The sequence below is a fragment of the Triturus cristatus genome, chromosome 3_2 (assembly GCF_964204655.1).
Source record: "Triturus cristatus chromosome 3_2, aTriCri1.1, whole genome shotgun sequence".
Lineage (NCBI taxonomy): Eukaryota > Metazoa > Chordata > Amphibia > Caudata > Salamandridae > Triturus > Triturus cristatus.
Genome location: NC_140584.1, coordinates 458,984,901 through 459,003,139, shown reverse-complemented (window position 1 = coordinate 459,003,139; position 18,239 = coordinate 458,984,901). Strand labels below are relative to the sequence as shown.

Genomic DNA, 18,239 nt, shown 5'->3' with positions numbered 1-18,239 from the left:
TGGGCTTGGCTGACTACAGTCGCTGGAGTACACCGCGTTACAGCAGGTCCGAAGAGTGAAACGGGGTCTTGATCCTACAATGTACGATGTTAGAACTGCATCTGAGAGTGGAGATGAAGGTACTCTCTTCAACCAGGTGTAACCAACTCTAGGTCCCAACAGTGGAACGGTGTCTTGATCAAAGAATGGACGATGTACGATATTATGTGCTGCTTGGTTTTCACAGAAAACCCTCAGTTGAGGTGCATCAGACTGTGCTTCTGTAGCTAACTGCTGCACATGATTACTGGGCTTGGTTGACTGCAGTCGGTGGAGCACACCGTGGTACAGCAGGTCAGAACAGTGAAACGGGGTCTTGATTCTGTGATTGAGGATGTCAAAAGTTCAAGTTTGTGATGATTTCTGTGTTCCCACTCCGATCAGGTGCAACCAACTGCGTGCTTCCGAATCAAACGGCATGTGGCTGTGAGGCGTTAATGACCACTGCCTCAGGCCTACAGTGAGGTCAGCAGGGCTCACAATTCAGATAGAGTGGTGATTATTTAATTACAGAATCAAGTAGGCAACTAACCAAAACGTCTATTGAAATATACACAATAGCCTTTTAGTATACTTGCTTAAGATGACTTATAGGTCTAGTCCAAATTCTTCTTGGTAGTGGTAATGAACACTGAATAACAGTGTACACAGTGGACAGCAGAGATCGCAATTCGAATTGTTTTGATTTATTTATTGCATAGTTTTGTGTAATTTATGTTGTATTTTGTGAAGAGGACGTGAGAAAAAGTATTCATGGACGACTGTGCTCACTACTGCCTTCAATTTACACTGCAGACAGCAGTGGTCACAATTCAGATAGAGTTGCTATTGTACATGATGTAGTGTTGTAGGCAACAGACATTGCTCCAGTGCCCTCTGTCCGCCCCACGCATACGCATCATCACAGGGTCCGCACGCGGTTTTTGTTGCTTCGGTAACGGCAAACAGGACAGCTCAAGTCCATGCCATGTGGCTGTGGGCCCTTGCTGACCGCTCTGGCCTACACTACAGACAGCAGTGTTTACAATTCAGATCGAGTCGCAATTGTAGATGATGTAGTGTTGTAGGCAACAGACATTGCTCCTAGTACGGCCCACCCGCAGCACGCATCATCGCTGGCTGTGCACATGCTGAATGCTTTTGATGTGACTATCTAAGTGCACTAGACCTGATGGACCCTTTAAGATACAATCTTTGTGTGTATTATTTCAGATCTACTGCCTGTATCTTAGTATTCCACAAGTTATGGTTGTTTGACGGTAGAATGTTTTCTGTATTATTTCACATCTAGTGTGCCTACCTTACTGCAGCACAAACTATTGACCCTTTTATTATTGAATCTGTGTGTGTGATCCAATGATTACTATTGTAGTTGATGCTAGCAGCAACCAATCCCTGAGGGCTGGTTTACACTCACCCCACATGCATCCAACACAGATGTCAGATGTGACCCTGGTAATAAAAAGGAGTCGAGCGCACGTTCCCGTACCCACTTCCACTATCTATCTGTGTCCGTGTGTTCATAATGTATGCATGATACTGCCCCTGGGCCGTACCACATTACATTGTGTTGTGGACAGCGTATGCAACCATGTTACCTCTGGCAGTGGGGAAAAGTTCTGTTATGTAGCTTTTAGATGCATGGCTATCACAGGTGGAAGGCTGCTTTACAGAGCATGAATATTGATGAAGATGATGGTTGTATGTTGTGTGTACTGTCAGATATGTGTACATAGCAAAATGTTTTCAAAAAAGCTCTGTAAGCAGAAGAGGAGTTTCTCATCAAACGCTGTAGAGAGAATGGCGAAAATGGGTGGGGTCCTCCAACTGTTACAATAGGAAATATTATGAACCAATCAAATGCTTTTCTTTAAGGTCACATGGCAATCGTGCAGCGAGCGCACAAGGAGGCCACAACCGACGCGATTTAGAGAAAATATTACCATAATATAAGTTTATTACAGTTAGAAATATATAAATGTTTTAGATTATCGCTTGTTCTCATATACACTTTAAACTTATGTAGATATAGTTTTGAGATGAAAAAAAAAATGAGGGAATTGCGTTACTGGCGCGATTCTATTCGTCTATGACGTAACACTGGGCCTGGCTGTGTGCACTCGTCGCATACGCAAAGTGCAGCGGGCGTGACCCCATACGTACATGACGTAAGGCACGGCTTGGTACTGTGTACCCGTCGCATACCAAAGTAGCAGCTGGCGCGACCACATACGTATATGAAGTTACGCGGGACGCGGTGCCACGAACCCGTCGGATATGAAATGCGCATCCTTTACGAGTTTAGCAATATAGGATTCGGGTGCTGATGGAGCTTGGTACACTACCGGTACGGGACTTCAGTTTTCTCAAAAAAACTACAAAAAAAACGATATACATAATTTATTTTGAAGATATAAAACATTACATATTTTTCAAATTAAAAACAAAAAAGGATAATAGAGTTCCAGAATATTACAAAAAAATAGATAAAATATAGGTTTTTTAAATCTTAAAATATGAAATTAACATTTAAAAAACCTTTGAAATTCACTGAAAAAAACCACAGGTTTTACAGACGTTATAGTTAGGAATTAGCATTTAAAAAACCTTAGAAATTCACTGAAAAAAAACACAGGTTTCAGGGACGTTATAGTTAGTTTGACATTTGACTCATAAAACCAAAGAAATTCGCCCGTTATAGTTAGTTGAGCTAACTATAACTTGCGCGCCCGCAATGCACGTCACATATTACATCACTCATGACATGGTCAGTGACATCACTGATGACATATCAAATGACATCACTGACATCATCCACCTGATAATCTGATGCACATACTGATGGCCTAATATAAACTTTGATACACGCACTCTAAAATACTGCCTACTATTTTTGAAACCATACACACAACAATACCAGATACTACATACCACCCACTATTTCCTAGGTCTACACTCACATCCACTCACTTATACATGCAGTTACTCATCAATACAGTACTATAATATGCACTCATACACCTATACATACAGTCACAGTCCGCCACTCATCCATAGTTACTCACACACCAAGTCAGTCATGCAAAGAATCAATCACATACCCATTTACTCATGTACACAGTTGCACACCAACTGCGTTATTTATACACACCACATCACTTATTTATGCAGATACTAACACACTTACTTTTGTGTTATACAATCACTGATACAAGCAGACACTTTTATACACCCACTCGTTCAAATAACTTACTCTCACGTATAGTCATTTATATACTCCAACACTCACATATACTAACTTAAAACATATGTAGTTACTCACACATATACCAGTGAGACATTCATTCACTCACCAACACACCCATACACACACTAACTCACCCATACAGCCCTTCCCAGATGTACTTTTGAATCCATACAACCAGTGAATCACCCACTCACACATGTATGCACAGAGTCACACATACCCCCACCCACACAGACACTCAGGCACTCATACAGATACTCAGCCAACAAATCAATAACCCATATAGGCACTCGTGTAGCTACTCCCCAACACATGCAGCCACTTATACACCAACTGAAACACTAATATAGAATTTCACACAGTTTAGTCAATAACCCATACATTCAGTAACCCATGTTCAATCACTCTGTTATACAGTCAAGCACACACCTACTAAATAATCCATTCAGGGACTTGTAAATTCACTCTCTTCAATACACCTTGGCATAGATACATATGAAAAATATTTAAACTTGACAGAAACACACATTCACTGGATGATGTCATCAGTGATGTAATCAGTGATGTCATTTGAGATATCATCTGTGATGTCATGAGTGATGTCACTGACCAGGTCATGAGTGATGTAATATATGACGTCATTACCAGTGCATTGCGGGCGCGCGAGTTGTAGTTAGGTCAACTAACTATAACGGGAATTTCTCTGGTTTGATACGAGTCAAATGTCCAACTAACTATAACGTCCCTGAAACCTATGGTTTTTTCAGTGAATTTCCAAGGTTTTTTTAAATGCTAATTCCTAACTATAACGCCTGTAAAACCTATGTTTTTTTCAGTGAATATATATATATATATATATATATATATATATACACATACACACACATATATGCACAATAGTTATCATGGATGGGGTAGTTCCTCATTGGCCAGGTGGTCACAAAGGGTGGAACCACGTGGCTGTACTACTGTCGCGGGGAGACCTGAAGATCAGATCTTGATGCCCTCACACACCTGTTAGGGTGTCATGCTTCATCATTAGACTCTCTTCGTCTGGCCGGCGCTGCAATGCCGGACGGGGCCTGGGGGTTCTTTGTCAGAGATCCTTTGATCCGAAAATGCAGTTGACAAAGCAACAGATTGCTTAGAATATGTGCAGTATCACTGACCGCTTCATTGAAGGCTCTCCCTTCCATACCATAAGCCAATGAAAGTAAACTTACCACTATTTATGCTAGCATCATCAGAAGTGAATGCATCATATTTTCTAAGGAGAAAACTAAAGACAAATGCAGCCCAAAGACATTGAAACTGTCGCATCAAATAACCTGCTTTTTACATAGGGCTTCATACTGCAGTTTTGCAGTTTAAGCACCTTTAGTAACAGGTGTTTCTATTACCACATTTAATGTTACTCAGGTTTTCCGCCTCTGTAGGATTGATAACTACTGAACCACCCTCCAGGAATTGTTACATGCGAGCACCAACCACCTAAAAAAAAAATCGGCCAACATTTCATATGAAAGTGGGAAAAAATAATGTTACCCGTTACACGTCTGCCACATTCAAACATCTGCAAAACATTGGACAAGTTTGCTTCTATTGATATACATGTTTTAGGAACCATTTGCACTACAAACTACAGTACTATGACCAATGTTTTTTGGGTGGAGTGGTAATCCATCAAAAATATCTATAGATAATGAAGCTGAGGAACAATCATTTCCTGAAGGACAGATACAGGTTTCTTTCACCTATCACAAAAATAAGCGCCTTGAGACAACACAATTACAGTGTGAAATGTACAAAGCATAAGAGACAAACATACATACACATAAGGAAATGCATAAATAATGACACTTGATACAGGAATAGGGATTCCAACTGTATCTAGACTTGGAATGGAATATTATGACCCACGAAGAGACCTAGAGGTTTGAAAAGAGTGATTTATTTTCTTCCTAATTTGGCATTCTGAGGACGCAGTGGAGCTGACCGTCCACGGCCATGTTTGCGAAATGGTTGGTCAGGTGAGAGAACACTATCGTAGTCGCAATGTCCAGGACATGTTTGCGGAATGGCATGTGAGAGAACACTATGGTAGTCACAGTGTCTACTCTAGAGAAATGTAAATTCAAAATGTGCGCAAGCAGATGAAGAAAGATGATGCTGCTTTAAAAAAAACTCCCTCTTCTGTCTGGAAGAGTATAGCAGGAAGGTGTGTAGCCCCTGAAATGCAAAGGCTTATGGGAACCCTGGAATCTTATATGTAGGGAAAGCATGCAATATAATTGACTCAAAGGCTACGGTTTAATAGAGCGCTATTAAACACCCACTTCCTCAGTTAATAGTTTATTGTATTCATATTTTTTATTTATTAAAAGAGTGAGAGTATTTAGGTCGACATTTGACATTTGGAGAGTCTAAATTTACCAGAGAGCCTATATTGTTGTTGTGTTCCTTGTTTAACTTTGCCTAAATGTCTATTAGTGTGCCCCTGACGGTAGCTTTTAATGCGTCCCATGAGGTATGTATCTGAATATCAGGGGAACAGTTTTCTTTGATATAGTTAAGGTTTGCCTTCTCGATGTGTGACTTATGAGTGAAATCTTTAAAGGACTAATCATTAAAACGCTAAAATATATTTTTTTGTTTGGGATTAGTTCCCATGATTGTTAATGAATGGTCGGGAATGGTCTGACACCAGACATGGTAATATGTCAGATTGGCCGATAAGGTGAGTATGAGTGTGCGAAATTGGTTAATAGTCATCGCTCTAATATGAGAAATGTGGTAAGGAGAAAAAGGTGTAGTCTTTGGTATCGGGGTGTTGCAATCTTCAGCAGTCCTTCAGGTGAAATCTGGTGCAGAGATAAGCTAAGGCTTTGTGCGATTTGGAGGAAAAGAGTGGGGATCTAGATTGTCTTTCTAGAACCAAGTGAAGGTAGAGATTGAAATCTCCTCCCACTATCGTTCGTTCGTCACCAGGGATCTTTTTAAGGGTGCCACTCAGAGTCCCAGAAGCCTGGAGAGTCCGTGTTTGGACCATAAAGGTTGAGAAGGTGTACATATTTACCATTCTGGTCAAAAGTATTTTATCAGCCTCATCAGTAAAGTGAGGCGGAAGAGTAAGGATAGAGTTCTTCGAAACAATCGTTATTACCCCATTTTTTTTTTTTTACTCGGAACTGGTGGGCATATGACTTCAGTAGCCCATTTATTGTTTAGTGAGGTAGCTTCTTTTTGACCAATTTTAGTTTCTCATAGTTGTATAAGGTCTGCCTTTTGTTTAAAAAGGTAATTTTCCATTTTTTTTATGCTTAACGGTTTGATTTAGACCCTTGACATTCAGTGATATCATTTTCATATTTTTAACTCGAGTTGTGTTAGCCATCATACGATTAACTAAAAGAGGTTTAGTTCAGTGTGTCAAGATCCACATGAAGTAGGAATTCTGAGGGACAGTGCATCAGCATACAGTTTCTACCAGGATTAGTTGGTGCATACAGAGCTGGAATTCTGATGAACATGAGCAACATTATATTTTTTACACAGTCCTTGATAAAGTGGGAGTAAACCAAGAAGACAATATGGAAACAAAACATAAGAAGGTAACTGAAAGAAAATGCCCACAAAAACACCTCAGAGGTCCCAAAATGCCCCTCCCCCGCCCAACCTACCCACTGTTCTAAGGTAAGGAATCTGCTGCTAGATAGTCTTAACAAGACGAGGCATTACTGAATGTAATCTTCTTCCAGAAAGGCATTGCTATAAGACTACTGTGTCTTAGTCTGGTACCTGGTACACATTTTAGGGACAATGCCTTTGATAGCTAATGAAGGACCTGCAATAATGGACATAACCTATGTCCTATCTGCATTAATAAATTCAAAAGCCTAAGACTTTGCGGGGCTAATAGAGTAGGAATAATGCTGGCATCTTACCTGAAACTTACAGAGAACCAAAAACAGATCATCTCCATGAAAGATACTGAATAATATACAAACAGATTCCCATAAGATTCTAGATGTATTTGGAACTTTTATGAACCTTTATACCATGATGACTCTCAGATCTTACCTGAAGACTGTGGATCCCATCTAGATAAGCTTGATATCCCTCAACTGTCCCCTGAAGACAGGGAGAAACTCAACTCCCCAATAAGTGCAGACGAGATATTGTTAGCAATTAATTCCCTTAAAGTGAATAAAGCCTGAGGACCGGAGAGCTTTAGGGCAAAGATTTATAAGACGTTTGCTTACTCATTACTCCCTATGTTAGTGGACCTCTTTCACCATTTTGCAGGCTCTGGTGCCGCTTCGGGATCAGCTACTGAAGCTACTATAGTTGTAATCCCCAAGGACGGCAAAGATCTTAATCTAGCAAAAAACTACAGAACGATCTCCCTAATTCATTTAGATGCCGAGATATATACCAAGATCTTATCTAAAAGCCTAGAGCATCTCCTACCTAGATTGATTGGTGGCTCACAGGTTGGCTTTATGAAAGATCAAATGATAACCCCAGATTGCTGCACCATGTACTAGAAAGAGCGAAAATGTCGACCTCCATAAATGTGTGGCCATAACACTGGATGCCGAAAAGGCCTTCAATAAGGTGTCTTGGGTCTTTCTTAATGAAGCATTATCAAAATTCAAACTTTATCAAAATGGTTTTGACACTGTACAGCAATCCCAGCGCTAGGGTGAGCTCAGGAGTCCTTCTCTCTGCACCCTTCAAACTAGGGAAGATCTCTACTTACCAATTGGAAAAAACACCTCCATGGCTATTTCCACGCCAGAAACACTGAGTCACATCAGATCAACAGGTAGGCAGATACTAAGGGCCAACAATGACTTCTTAAGGTGGAAAAAACGGTTCACAGAACGTGGAAGATGTGAGGGTCTGTAAGGAATCTGCAGCTGGAGTCTTATCCAGATGAGACATTACAAAAGGTAAGAAACCTGTTTAACTGATAGAAGTCTCTAGCAGCAGATTACTTACTTTAGAATAAATAGCAAAGCAATACCTCCCGAAGGTTGGTTTCTGAACTGGCTCAGACCGAACAGACAAACTACCCGGCAAAGTGGACCTGACAGTCCAGGCAGCAGTTTCTTGTCAACATGTGCAAGGATGCCCATGTAGCTGCCTGACAGATAGCTAAGACAGTTAACACAGTAGGCGCAGATTTGGATTGGGTGGAATGAGCCGGATGCCCTCAGGGGGGTTACTTACTGGCAAATACATCTCAGATATTAATATAGAGTACTGCCCATCTGGAGATGGTCCGTTTCTGCACCGCCTTCCCTCTCTTTGTTGAAGCCTACTTAGAGTTGAAAGTCGACCCGATGTTCTTTGGTACACTGGTACATAGAACAGTAGTGTAGTCTTTGGGTCCAGATGGTGGAGTCTTCCATCCTACTCAGAGGGATGAGGTGGAGCAAAGAAATTCGGCAAAGTTATGTTTTGGCTGACGTGAAAGGGTGTCAAACCGTCTTAAAAGAGGCATGGGATCAGAGAATCGGTTTCTCAGGGAAGAAGCTGGTTTATGGAGGTTGAACAGGTAGAACCTATAGCTCACTGACCCTCCAGGCCGATGTGATGGCCACCAAGAAAACGGTCTTGAGTGTTTGGAGTCTGAGAGAACAAATATGCATGGGTTCAAAAAGGAAGACATCAGGTAGGTCAAAGCAAATTAAGGTCTCATTGCTGCAGATCTTTAAAAAAACATGTCACAACAAGTGACAAACAAGGAGGGTAGGTAGGGCAACCACAATACAGCAGAGATGGCTGAAAGATACCCCATAACAGTGCCCAGAGAAAGGCCTTGCTGGGCTAAGGACAAAGCAAACAATACTTTACAGATGGTTGCAGAAAGTGGGTCAATATGTTTCTCAGCGCCACAAGACAAAAATCTGTCCCACCAGCAGGCATATACATTTTTGTAGATTGACATAAAGCAAACATAAGGAGATGATGGACGGAGAGCTGAAACTTTTCAGACACTCACCCCCCGAAAAAAGATCCTAAAGAGTCAAGAGGTAGGTCTAGATCTGCGGCAGGTGCGTGGAAAGAAAGGAACTGATGTCAGTGTCAGCGTGTAGGAGTGGCACCTACATGGGCATGTCATTTCTGGAAGGTAACGCCATTAGTGAAGAGCCGCAAGGCATCATCTACCAGCACACACAGGTACTTTTGAAAATCTTTGCTTAACCAGTCTGACTTCTGCAGGAATATTCAAAAGGTTAGAAATCTGCAGTATGAAGTGTATCAGAAATACGCATATTCGAGGAGCACAGTGATTTTGTTCTGGCATTGCTTTCATTATATTTATGCATATACATATGAAGTAAAGTCTCGCTTTATAGGAAATCATTATGACTGCATATAGTTTGTTAATACAGGACATTATCTATTTTAACACTTACCGCTTAAAATCAAAGAGAGACAAGGAAACTTGACCCAACATCTCAGGCCCCTTTCTCTGCTTATTGGAATCTGGAGAGCCACTACTGTTTTGATTTAATACCCCATATAATGAAAGGTTCAATATTGATTCTAGTGGCAACTGTGAAATCTGGACGGGAAAAATGATCCTGTGGGATGAAAATAATGTTAAAGTAAAGTTGAGCAATAAAAAATATGAATCAAAGATAATTTTATAAAAATACAAGGTCATCATAAGAAGGATGAACAATTATTGCGCATAAACTGGTAAATTTCCCTCAGGAGACGGAGAGGACACATTTTTAATCTCTAATTCCTCACATTTTAAAGCCAATGATTAAAAAACAAATGATTTGCTATCCTTTCTGTGCCATAACCAACATTTCCCACTGGAGTTCACTATTCTTTCATCTCAAATTGCCATTAAGTTTGGAGTAATTTTCTACACTTCATAGCTGTGCCTGTGAGCATACAACTCTACCTCCTATGTAATGGAAGAAACTGGACACGAGGCCACACCTGGCACAAGATGGGTCTACCTGACCATGTGAGGCTTTTCAATATGCAAAGCATAGAAGATTTGAATCGCCTTACCGTAGGTTGATGTTTATTCATTTACCTCTTTGAAAAAAACGTGTATTACTGCACTATCTCCTTCCACTCCCAACATTTCCCTTCTCAGCCCTCCCCTTTCTCATCCACCTATGTAAGCAATATTAGACAGGAATTGAACACTGAAGACCCATTAGTGACTCACAGATAAAGACACCATAGATTCAATTATCAATTTCTCATAGGAAAAGAAATGTAATGCCTACAAAAGTTCAAGTCCTTTCATTATTTTACAAAAAAGCACATTGTGGAATTCCATTACAGAAAATCTCAAGACATCAAAACATACTCCTGCATATGAAACAAATAAAAACACATTTACGCCGCAACAGTTAGACAAGTGGATAGCAAATCCCTTATATGCTAGAAGTTTGGACATCGCTACGCAAATTCCATGCCTAAATTAGTTTTTTTTGTTTTAAATAAATTGGCGTTGTAGATATGAGAGTTTCTCAAAACAATGCTGTGAAAAGAACAGCATGATAAAACACAAACTCATATCAAATTGTTCGCAACATTTTTAACTCTACGAAAAAGGCAAGAGATGAACAAGTGGAGGGGGTTGTGGCCTGACAAGATGGCAGAGTAGACGCTTTAACCGGCGCTCACATCGACTCCAAAAATCCGGCATTATCCAGAAACGGCTGAATAGCAATTTCACATAAAAAAGCCTTGGGAGATGGCCAGTCTCACCCTGACACTGGACAGACCGAGCATTTTGCCGACTGCACGAAGTTATCGGCGTGAAATATGGGGCGGTCTGAGTGAACTAACGGCAGCCATCTAGCCTGATCTGTGCCCGACTGGAGGAGTTGCTTTGTCGTATTCGCTGCCGAACAGAGGAGGCTGGAGCAGAGCAAGAAAGGTGTCCGGCCCTCCGTGAAAGGTGATCCCGGGCAGGCTACGACTGGGTGCCTGCAAGACTCCGACCCCTTGGGAGCCAGGTGAGGAGGGGGAGGAACGGCGTGCTCAGGACTAAAGTCTGGAGGAGGCCTGCAAAGGGCTTTTAAGACAGTTACGGAAACTTGTCCCCCTTCTCTCAACTGCCTCCCTACAAAGGATTGTGTCAGCCACAATTGTTTCCAGACGGGACTACAGAAATGCGTTGTATATTGGCCTTCCTCAAAAGCTCATCAATAAACTTCAAGTAGTACTTAACGATGCAGCTAGGTTGATCTTTAGGCTGCCCAGACGGGCCCATGCCTCTCCCCAGCTGTGCAAACTCCACTGGCTTCCCATCAAGCAGAGAGTAAAATTTAAAGGCCTCTGCATTGCCCATAAAGCAATGTATGGCAAAGCCCGGGCCTATATTAAGGAACGCTTGAAGAACTATGTTCCAGGATGCTCACTGCGGTCCTCTGAGGCCTGCTACTTGGCCACCCCTAGATGCAACACTATATCTAAAGGGGATAGAGCCTTTTCCTTACTGCTCCCACAACTCTGGAACCAGCTGCCCGACCACCTGCGTAAAGAACCGGCTCTTCTCCCATTCAGGAAACAACTCAAAACGCTCCTGTTTAGGGAAGTACTGGACACTGTCTAAACTCACCACACTATGGGGCTTTCATCCGCCCACGACCTCTGGCTATTCCTCTGAAAGTGCTTAGAGACCCGCCGGTGATTAGCGCTATATTAAAATCAAAGAAACAGAAGATCTGTGCACACGTTTCAAGAGTCAGCAGTACAATTTAACTGTAAGTAATGAACAAGGAAAACAAAATAAAACAGTGCTCTGATGAAGTATGTTCTTTCTTGTAGATTTAATCGGTGATCAAATGCCCAGCTAACACGTTTTTCGTCAGGGTGTAAACCCAGTGACTTCTTCAGGGCTAATGGACAAGTAGGGCAGGAATAACATCACTCCGCCGGTGTTAATTCCGTCCCGGCTGAAAGGGAAGTAAATCCCAGATGGAGCAGCGTGTGGAGATGGGTCAGTACCACAGTTCCAGTACGTGTTGTCCCAGTGTGGGGTGAGCCTAGCGAGTAGGCCGTAACGAGGGAAAGCAGCAACTACCGATAGTTGTCCATTAGCCCTGAAGAAGTCACTGGTACAAGAAAGAACATACTTCATCGGAGCACTGTTTTATTTGTTTTCCTTGTTCATTACTTACAGTTAAATTGTACTGCTGACTCTTGAAACGTGTGCACAGATCTTCTGTTTCTCTTTACTAGAGTTTGGTCTGCTCAGGGGGTTTAGGGTTATCCCCCCCCCCCCCCCCCCATCTGTGGCACCGTATTGAATTTTGTTTAAATCTACGTTCACACGCAGAGGCGCAATCGCATACCGCACTACGTGAAACCCCATGCAAGATTCTATATTAAAATCAATTACAGACGCTGCGACATCCCTGTGGAGCCAGAGTTCAGAAGCGGGCACCACCGCACATGAGATGCCAGCCAACAACCTCCATGATCTGTGCTTGACTGCAGGACGGCTTCACTGACCGTGCTACCAGGTGGAGGAGGCTGGAGCAGAGTGATTGGGAGTATGCAGCCCCCATTGAAGAAGGAGATCCCGGGTGGGTTGCGTTTGTTTGTCCTGCTGCGGAGGCGATCGACTCCATAGGTGGAAGACGACAGGGAAAGGAGCGGCACAACAAGGCCTAAAGACTGGAGGGCAGCCTGTACAAAGCAACACAACGCTGCTGTGGGGACCGGGCTTGGAAGAGTTTACCGCCGGAGGCAGGCTCGGAAGTGCGCTGCTGTGCAGTAGCCCAGAAGAGGGAACCAAGTGCCCTTGTGGAGTGGCCAAGGTGCGACCCGGAGAACCAGACATTCTGGAAGCAACGCCGAAGACCGTACGGCCTGGAAGTAGGCTGGGAATTACGAGCAGACGACGTGGTGAGTGGCAGCTCTGACCCTGATGACCGGTGGTGGATCGGTGAGGCAGTCAGCAGAGAGGATGAGCAGGGACTCCGGCTGAGGTGATGTGGGTCAGCACAGGGTTGACATGTATACTCATTGAGCTTCAAGAGGTCAGGGAAATCCAGCCCACACCTGGACACTGCCGACTAAGTGTTACAGGGGTATGGAGGGTCTGACCGCAGGCAGTAAGTAAGCAGCATAATCTGACATGAGAAGCCTGAAGGCCTGACATTGCAGGCAGTGGAAAGCAGGGAACAGTGTCTTTCCCCCCCTGCACTAGGCCGTCTATACTAGTGAGATTACCCTGCTTGATACTGGGAAGGGCCACAGGAACAGTGTTAAGATCATGCTGCCTATCCATTCTGGTGCAGACCACAAAGAGGAAAGGACTAGAGTTACCATTACTCAAACTCAAGTATTGATACTGCCTTGGGCACTTCTGGAATCCCAGTTGGCTCCAGGGCTGGAAACCATGGTGAAAGAGAAGGAGAACGGAACAGCCCAGGCCAACAAAATTGCGCGCACCTCCTCTCCCCAGATCATGGAGCTCAAGTAGCAACCCTGATTGAACAGGATGAGGCGTTGCGGATCGGACCCCCTCTATTGCGTATGTCCAGACGGTGATCCACTCCACACAAGATGATACATTAAAAAGACTCCGTCGCCATCGACATCAATTTACTCAGCTGTGATCTACGTAAAGTCTCAGACAGAGTGACCATCACTGAACAAACGGTGGATACTTTGCAGGAGGAGGTTCATACCTTGCGAGACACTGTAACTGACCTCCAAAATCATGTGGTGCACCTAGATGACTAAGCTGAAGACGTTGAAGGGAGGTCACACAGGAACAACCTACGCTTTGTAGGATTTCCAGAGAAGGCGTAGGGGTAGTCCACTGAATTATTCCCAGAAGAATGGATCATCACTAGTCTGGCACCTAAGAAGCTCTTTAAGTTCTTTACTATTGAGCAGGCACATAGAACGCTTGGTCCTCCACCCAGACCTGGCACGGCTCCAAGAGCCATTATAGCCCGGCTTTTTAATTTTCATGATTGGAATGCCATCCTGCAAATTACCCACACTCGAGTTCCGTTACTGTGTGAGGGGCATCAGATATCAATCTACCTGGCCTATACACAGCGTGTGCAAGATCAGCGGAAAATGTTCCTGATGGTGGAGGTAAGAGGCTAAAAGTAGTTGACGGGGAGCCTACACCCAGAGGCAGGCACCTGGCTGGGGAGCTGGAGGCTCAACCTCACACACCGCCGGCTGACCAGCCACTAACGTGGTAGAGGGTTGTAGGCTTATAAACGGAGTAACAATGAGAACTAGTAATATTGGGGTAGTTGAAATTGACATTATGAGTTTCCGGTTTCTTGTTATTCTATGTTATGGGATTTACTGGGACATGGTGTGACATCTGCACACCCTCACCCTGTCTTTTTCACATCGGGAGGGGGGTGCGATATTGCCCACGGGGAGGGGGGAGAATGTTCATGCTGGGGATTGGTATGGGGTGATGCCCCCACTTTCGTGTCAGATGGAAGAATCTGAAGTGATGGTAGAATTTCTAAAGTTGCATGAGATGCCTAAGGAAGCGTGGCCGCGAAGCAGCATGACTATGGCTTGTGTGCTTCATGGCAGCCACCATGACGAAGCTGATTACATGGAATGTCCGTGGTACAGCCGCTTTTGAAAAACGTAGGAGAGTATTTGCCTACCTGAAGAGGTATAAAGTAGCTGTGGTATGCCTGCACGAGACACATTTGGGGGGATTCTATACCGTGTTTAAGGAGACGCTGGAGGAGGAAACAATATGCCACTTCGTACTCTGGATTTGCCAGAGGGGTTCTCATTTGGGTGGCCCCCGGGTTTCCTTTTCAGGACTTACACCATGTTACAGATGCGGAAGAGAGATATTTTATCCTGCACGGGAAGCTGGATGGCAGGGAACTGTGTATTCTTAACATATATGCCCCTAATGTCGATAGTCCCTCCTTTTTCCCCCACTCTGATGGAAGCGGCATCACCATACCGGGGGCACCTATGTTATTGGCAGGAGACGTAAACTGTGTTCTTGATGGCTCACTGGATCATGAACCCATACTAAGCCCCAACTGACTGGGACATCCTAGAGGGCATGCACTTGAGCGATGTATGGCGAGAACGCTATCCAACCACTTGCAATTTTCCTGTTACTCGCAGTCTTCTGGAAACTTTGGCAGGTTGGGCTACTGGTTCATCTCTGCCGTCCTCGGAACAAACGTGTGGGGGGGGGGGGGGGGGGGGGGAGATAACCTATTTACCCAGATACCTTTCAGACCATTCACCTGTGTTACTAGGTTTTGGAGGGCCCAGGGTCCACTCCGAGGTACCCCTTTGGGTCTGTGTGCTGAGGCCTTGACAGACCCTATGTTTGCGGCCACACTCTGAGGCTCTGGAACGTTATTTTGAGCAAAATTTGGGATCGGTCTCGAACCGTGCGTTCAAGTGGGAAGCTATGAAGATGGTCATCAGGGGAGTATGTATTAAAACATCCTACGGTATTTGCCGAAAGCTGGAAAAAGATGCAGCTACATAAGAAGTAAAGCTAGGCAGACTGGAAGCAGGGCTCCCTATGGCCCCTCATAGGATGACAGAGTGGTGTGCTGCCAGGGAGGCCTTGCAGACTGACCTACGCAGGTTAGAGAAAAACACACACATGGCATATTGACAAAGGCTACACAGGGAGGGAGGCAGAACCGTTGCCTTGCTGGCACGCCTGGTTCAACAGGAATCCCCTACCGTCCCTATTTTCCAGCTCCAAGATAGCAGCACAGAGCATGATTGCGGAGGCACTGGCGAACCACCTCTGTGCCGTATACTCGAATGATTATCCTACCCCCATGTCTATACACATTGCAACACTCGCTCTATAGAACAAGTTACTTACCTTCGGTAACGATGTATCTGTAAGAAACATTAGTTAGTTAGATTCCTCACCTTAGAATATCCCCAGGCGTCAGACTGGATCCGGAAGATTTTTCGTCAGCAATACCCCTTGCGCGTCGCTAGGCGTCGTCTGCGGCTCTGCGTCCGTCGGCATCGTGCGCCAGGATGACGTCGTCGGAGTACTTAGACGCCGCCCTCGCGCACTGACGTCAGTTCTTGTACATAGCCTTCTGCGCCAGGAACGCAGAGCCATGCAAAGACCGACACTGGTGCCAAAAATAAAATCTAGGGGCCTGAAAAGGATAAACTTAACCCTAGATGTCAGTTCGCAGAACGGGGAGGATGGGTGGGTCGGTGAGGAATCTAACTAACTAATGTTTCTTACAGATACATCGTTACCGAAGGTAAGTAACTTGTTCATCTGAAAGAAACACGTTAGTTAGATTCCTCACCTTAGAATAGATACCCAAGCAATACCATCCCCGGTGGTGGGTCTGCGAACCAAGATCACACCAGAAAGTCCTGGAGGACAGAACGGCCAAAGAAGCCATCCCTCCGGACTTGGCTGTCAAGGCAATAATGCCTGGCAAACGTGTGTAGCGAAGCCCACGTCGCCGCCTGACAGATGTCCTGCAAAGGGACACCCCGTCCCAAAGCAGTAGTAGCCGCTGTGGCCCGAGTAGAATAGGGCACGCAGCCCAACAGGAGGGTCCTTTTTTGCCAAGGAATAACAAATTTTGATGCACAAAACGACCCACCGAGAGATGGTCCGTTTGTGCACAGCTTTCCCCTTCTTAGCACCCACGTATCCAACGAAAAGTTGGTCGTCCACCCGGAACTGCTTTGTGCGGTCCAAGTAAAAGGAGAGCGCACGTTTTGGGTCCAGACGGTGGAGCCTCTCTTCCTCTTTGGAAGGATGCGGAGGCGGAAAGAAGGTGGGCAAGGTGACAGACTGCCCAAGATGAAATGGAGTCACCACTTTCGGAAGAAAGGAGGGACGAGGCCGAAGGACAACCTTGTCCGGATGAACAGATAGAAAAGGAGGTTTTGAAGATAAAGCCTGGAGCTCACTCACCCGTCTAGCCGAGGTGATGGCTACCAGAAAAGCAGTCTTAAGCGTCAGCAGACGAAGAGGACAATTATGAAGAGGCTCAAAGGGAGCACACATTAGAAATGTGAGAACAAGATTCAAGTCCCACTGAGGCATTACAAAAGGGACAGGAGGGAACGTGTGAGTAATGCCTTTTAGAAAGCGTGTAACCACAGGGGACTTGAAAAGAGAAGGCTGATCAGGAAGCCGCAAGAAGGCAGAGATGGCAGCAAGATAACCTTTCAGGGTGCCCAGGGCAGAGCCCTGCCGGGCCAAAGAAAGAAGAAAGAGGAGAACCTCAGAAAGAGGGGCGGAAAGGGGATCCACAGCCTTTGCTGTGCACCATGCCACAAATTTGTTCCACCGGCAGGCGTATACAGTCTTTGTGGAGGGACGCCTGGCTGCCAGAATGATATCACAGACTTCAGGAGGCAAGTCAAATGGCATCAACTGTCGCCGCTCAATCTCCACGCATGGAGGTGGAGGCTGGACAGGTTCGGGTGGAGGACCGTCCCCTGCTGCTGCGACAGAAGATCCTCCCGAAGGGGCAGACGTATCGGAGGATCGGTCAACATACTGAGTAGCTCGGGATACCAGTACCTTCGTGCCCAATCCGGAGCCACCAAGATGACTTGGGCCCGGTCGTGCCTGATCTTCTTCAGCACTCTGGGCAGAAGTGGTATAGGCGGAAAGGCGTACAACAGACCGCAACTCCACTCGTGACGAAAAGCGTCGCCGAGCGAGTGCCGCCTTGGAAATTCCAACGCGCAGAACTGCTGACATTGCGCGCTCTCTTCGGTGGCGAATAGATCTAACCAAGGCTCTCCCCACTGCTGAAAGAGACCTTGCGCCACTTCGGAGTTCAGAAGCCATTCGTGATCCATCATGCACCGGCGGCTGAGTTCGTCTGCTCTGGCGTTCAGAGAGCCCGCCAGATGTTGGACCACCAGGGTGACGCCCTGGTGTTCCAGCCACGTCCAGAGGCGCAGAGCCTCCTGACAAAGG

At 45.0% G+C, this 18,239-nt stretch overlaps 1 protein-coding gene across 4 annotated transcripts in view; it reads right to left on the bottom strand.

Moving 5' to 3' along the window:
- The window catches only part of PIK3C2A (phosphatidylinositol-4-phosphate 3-kinase catalytic subunit type 2 alpha), a 780,848-nt gene that overhangs the window by 512,573 nt on the left and 250,036 nt on the right, over positions 1 to 18,239 (bottom strand). For all 4 annotated transcript variants that reach the window (XM_085648082.1, XM_085648085.1, XM_085648083.1 and 1 more), the window contains one exon: positions 9,715 to 9,882. In XM_085648082.1, coding sequence (XP_085504208.1) covers positions 9,715 to 9,882 — 168 coding nt within the window. The remainder of the gene's footprint in view (positions 1 to 9,714; positions 9,883 to 18,239) is intronic.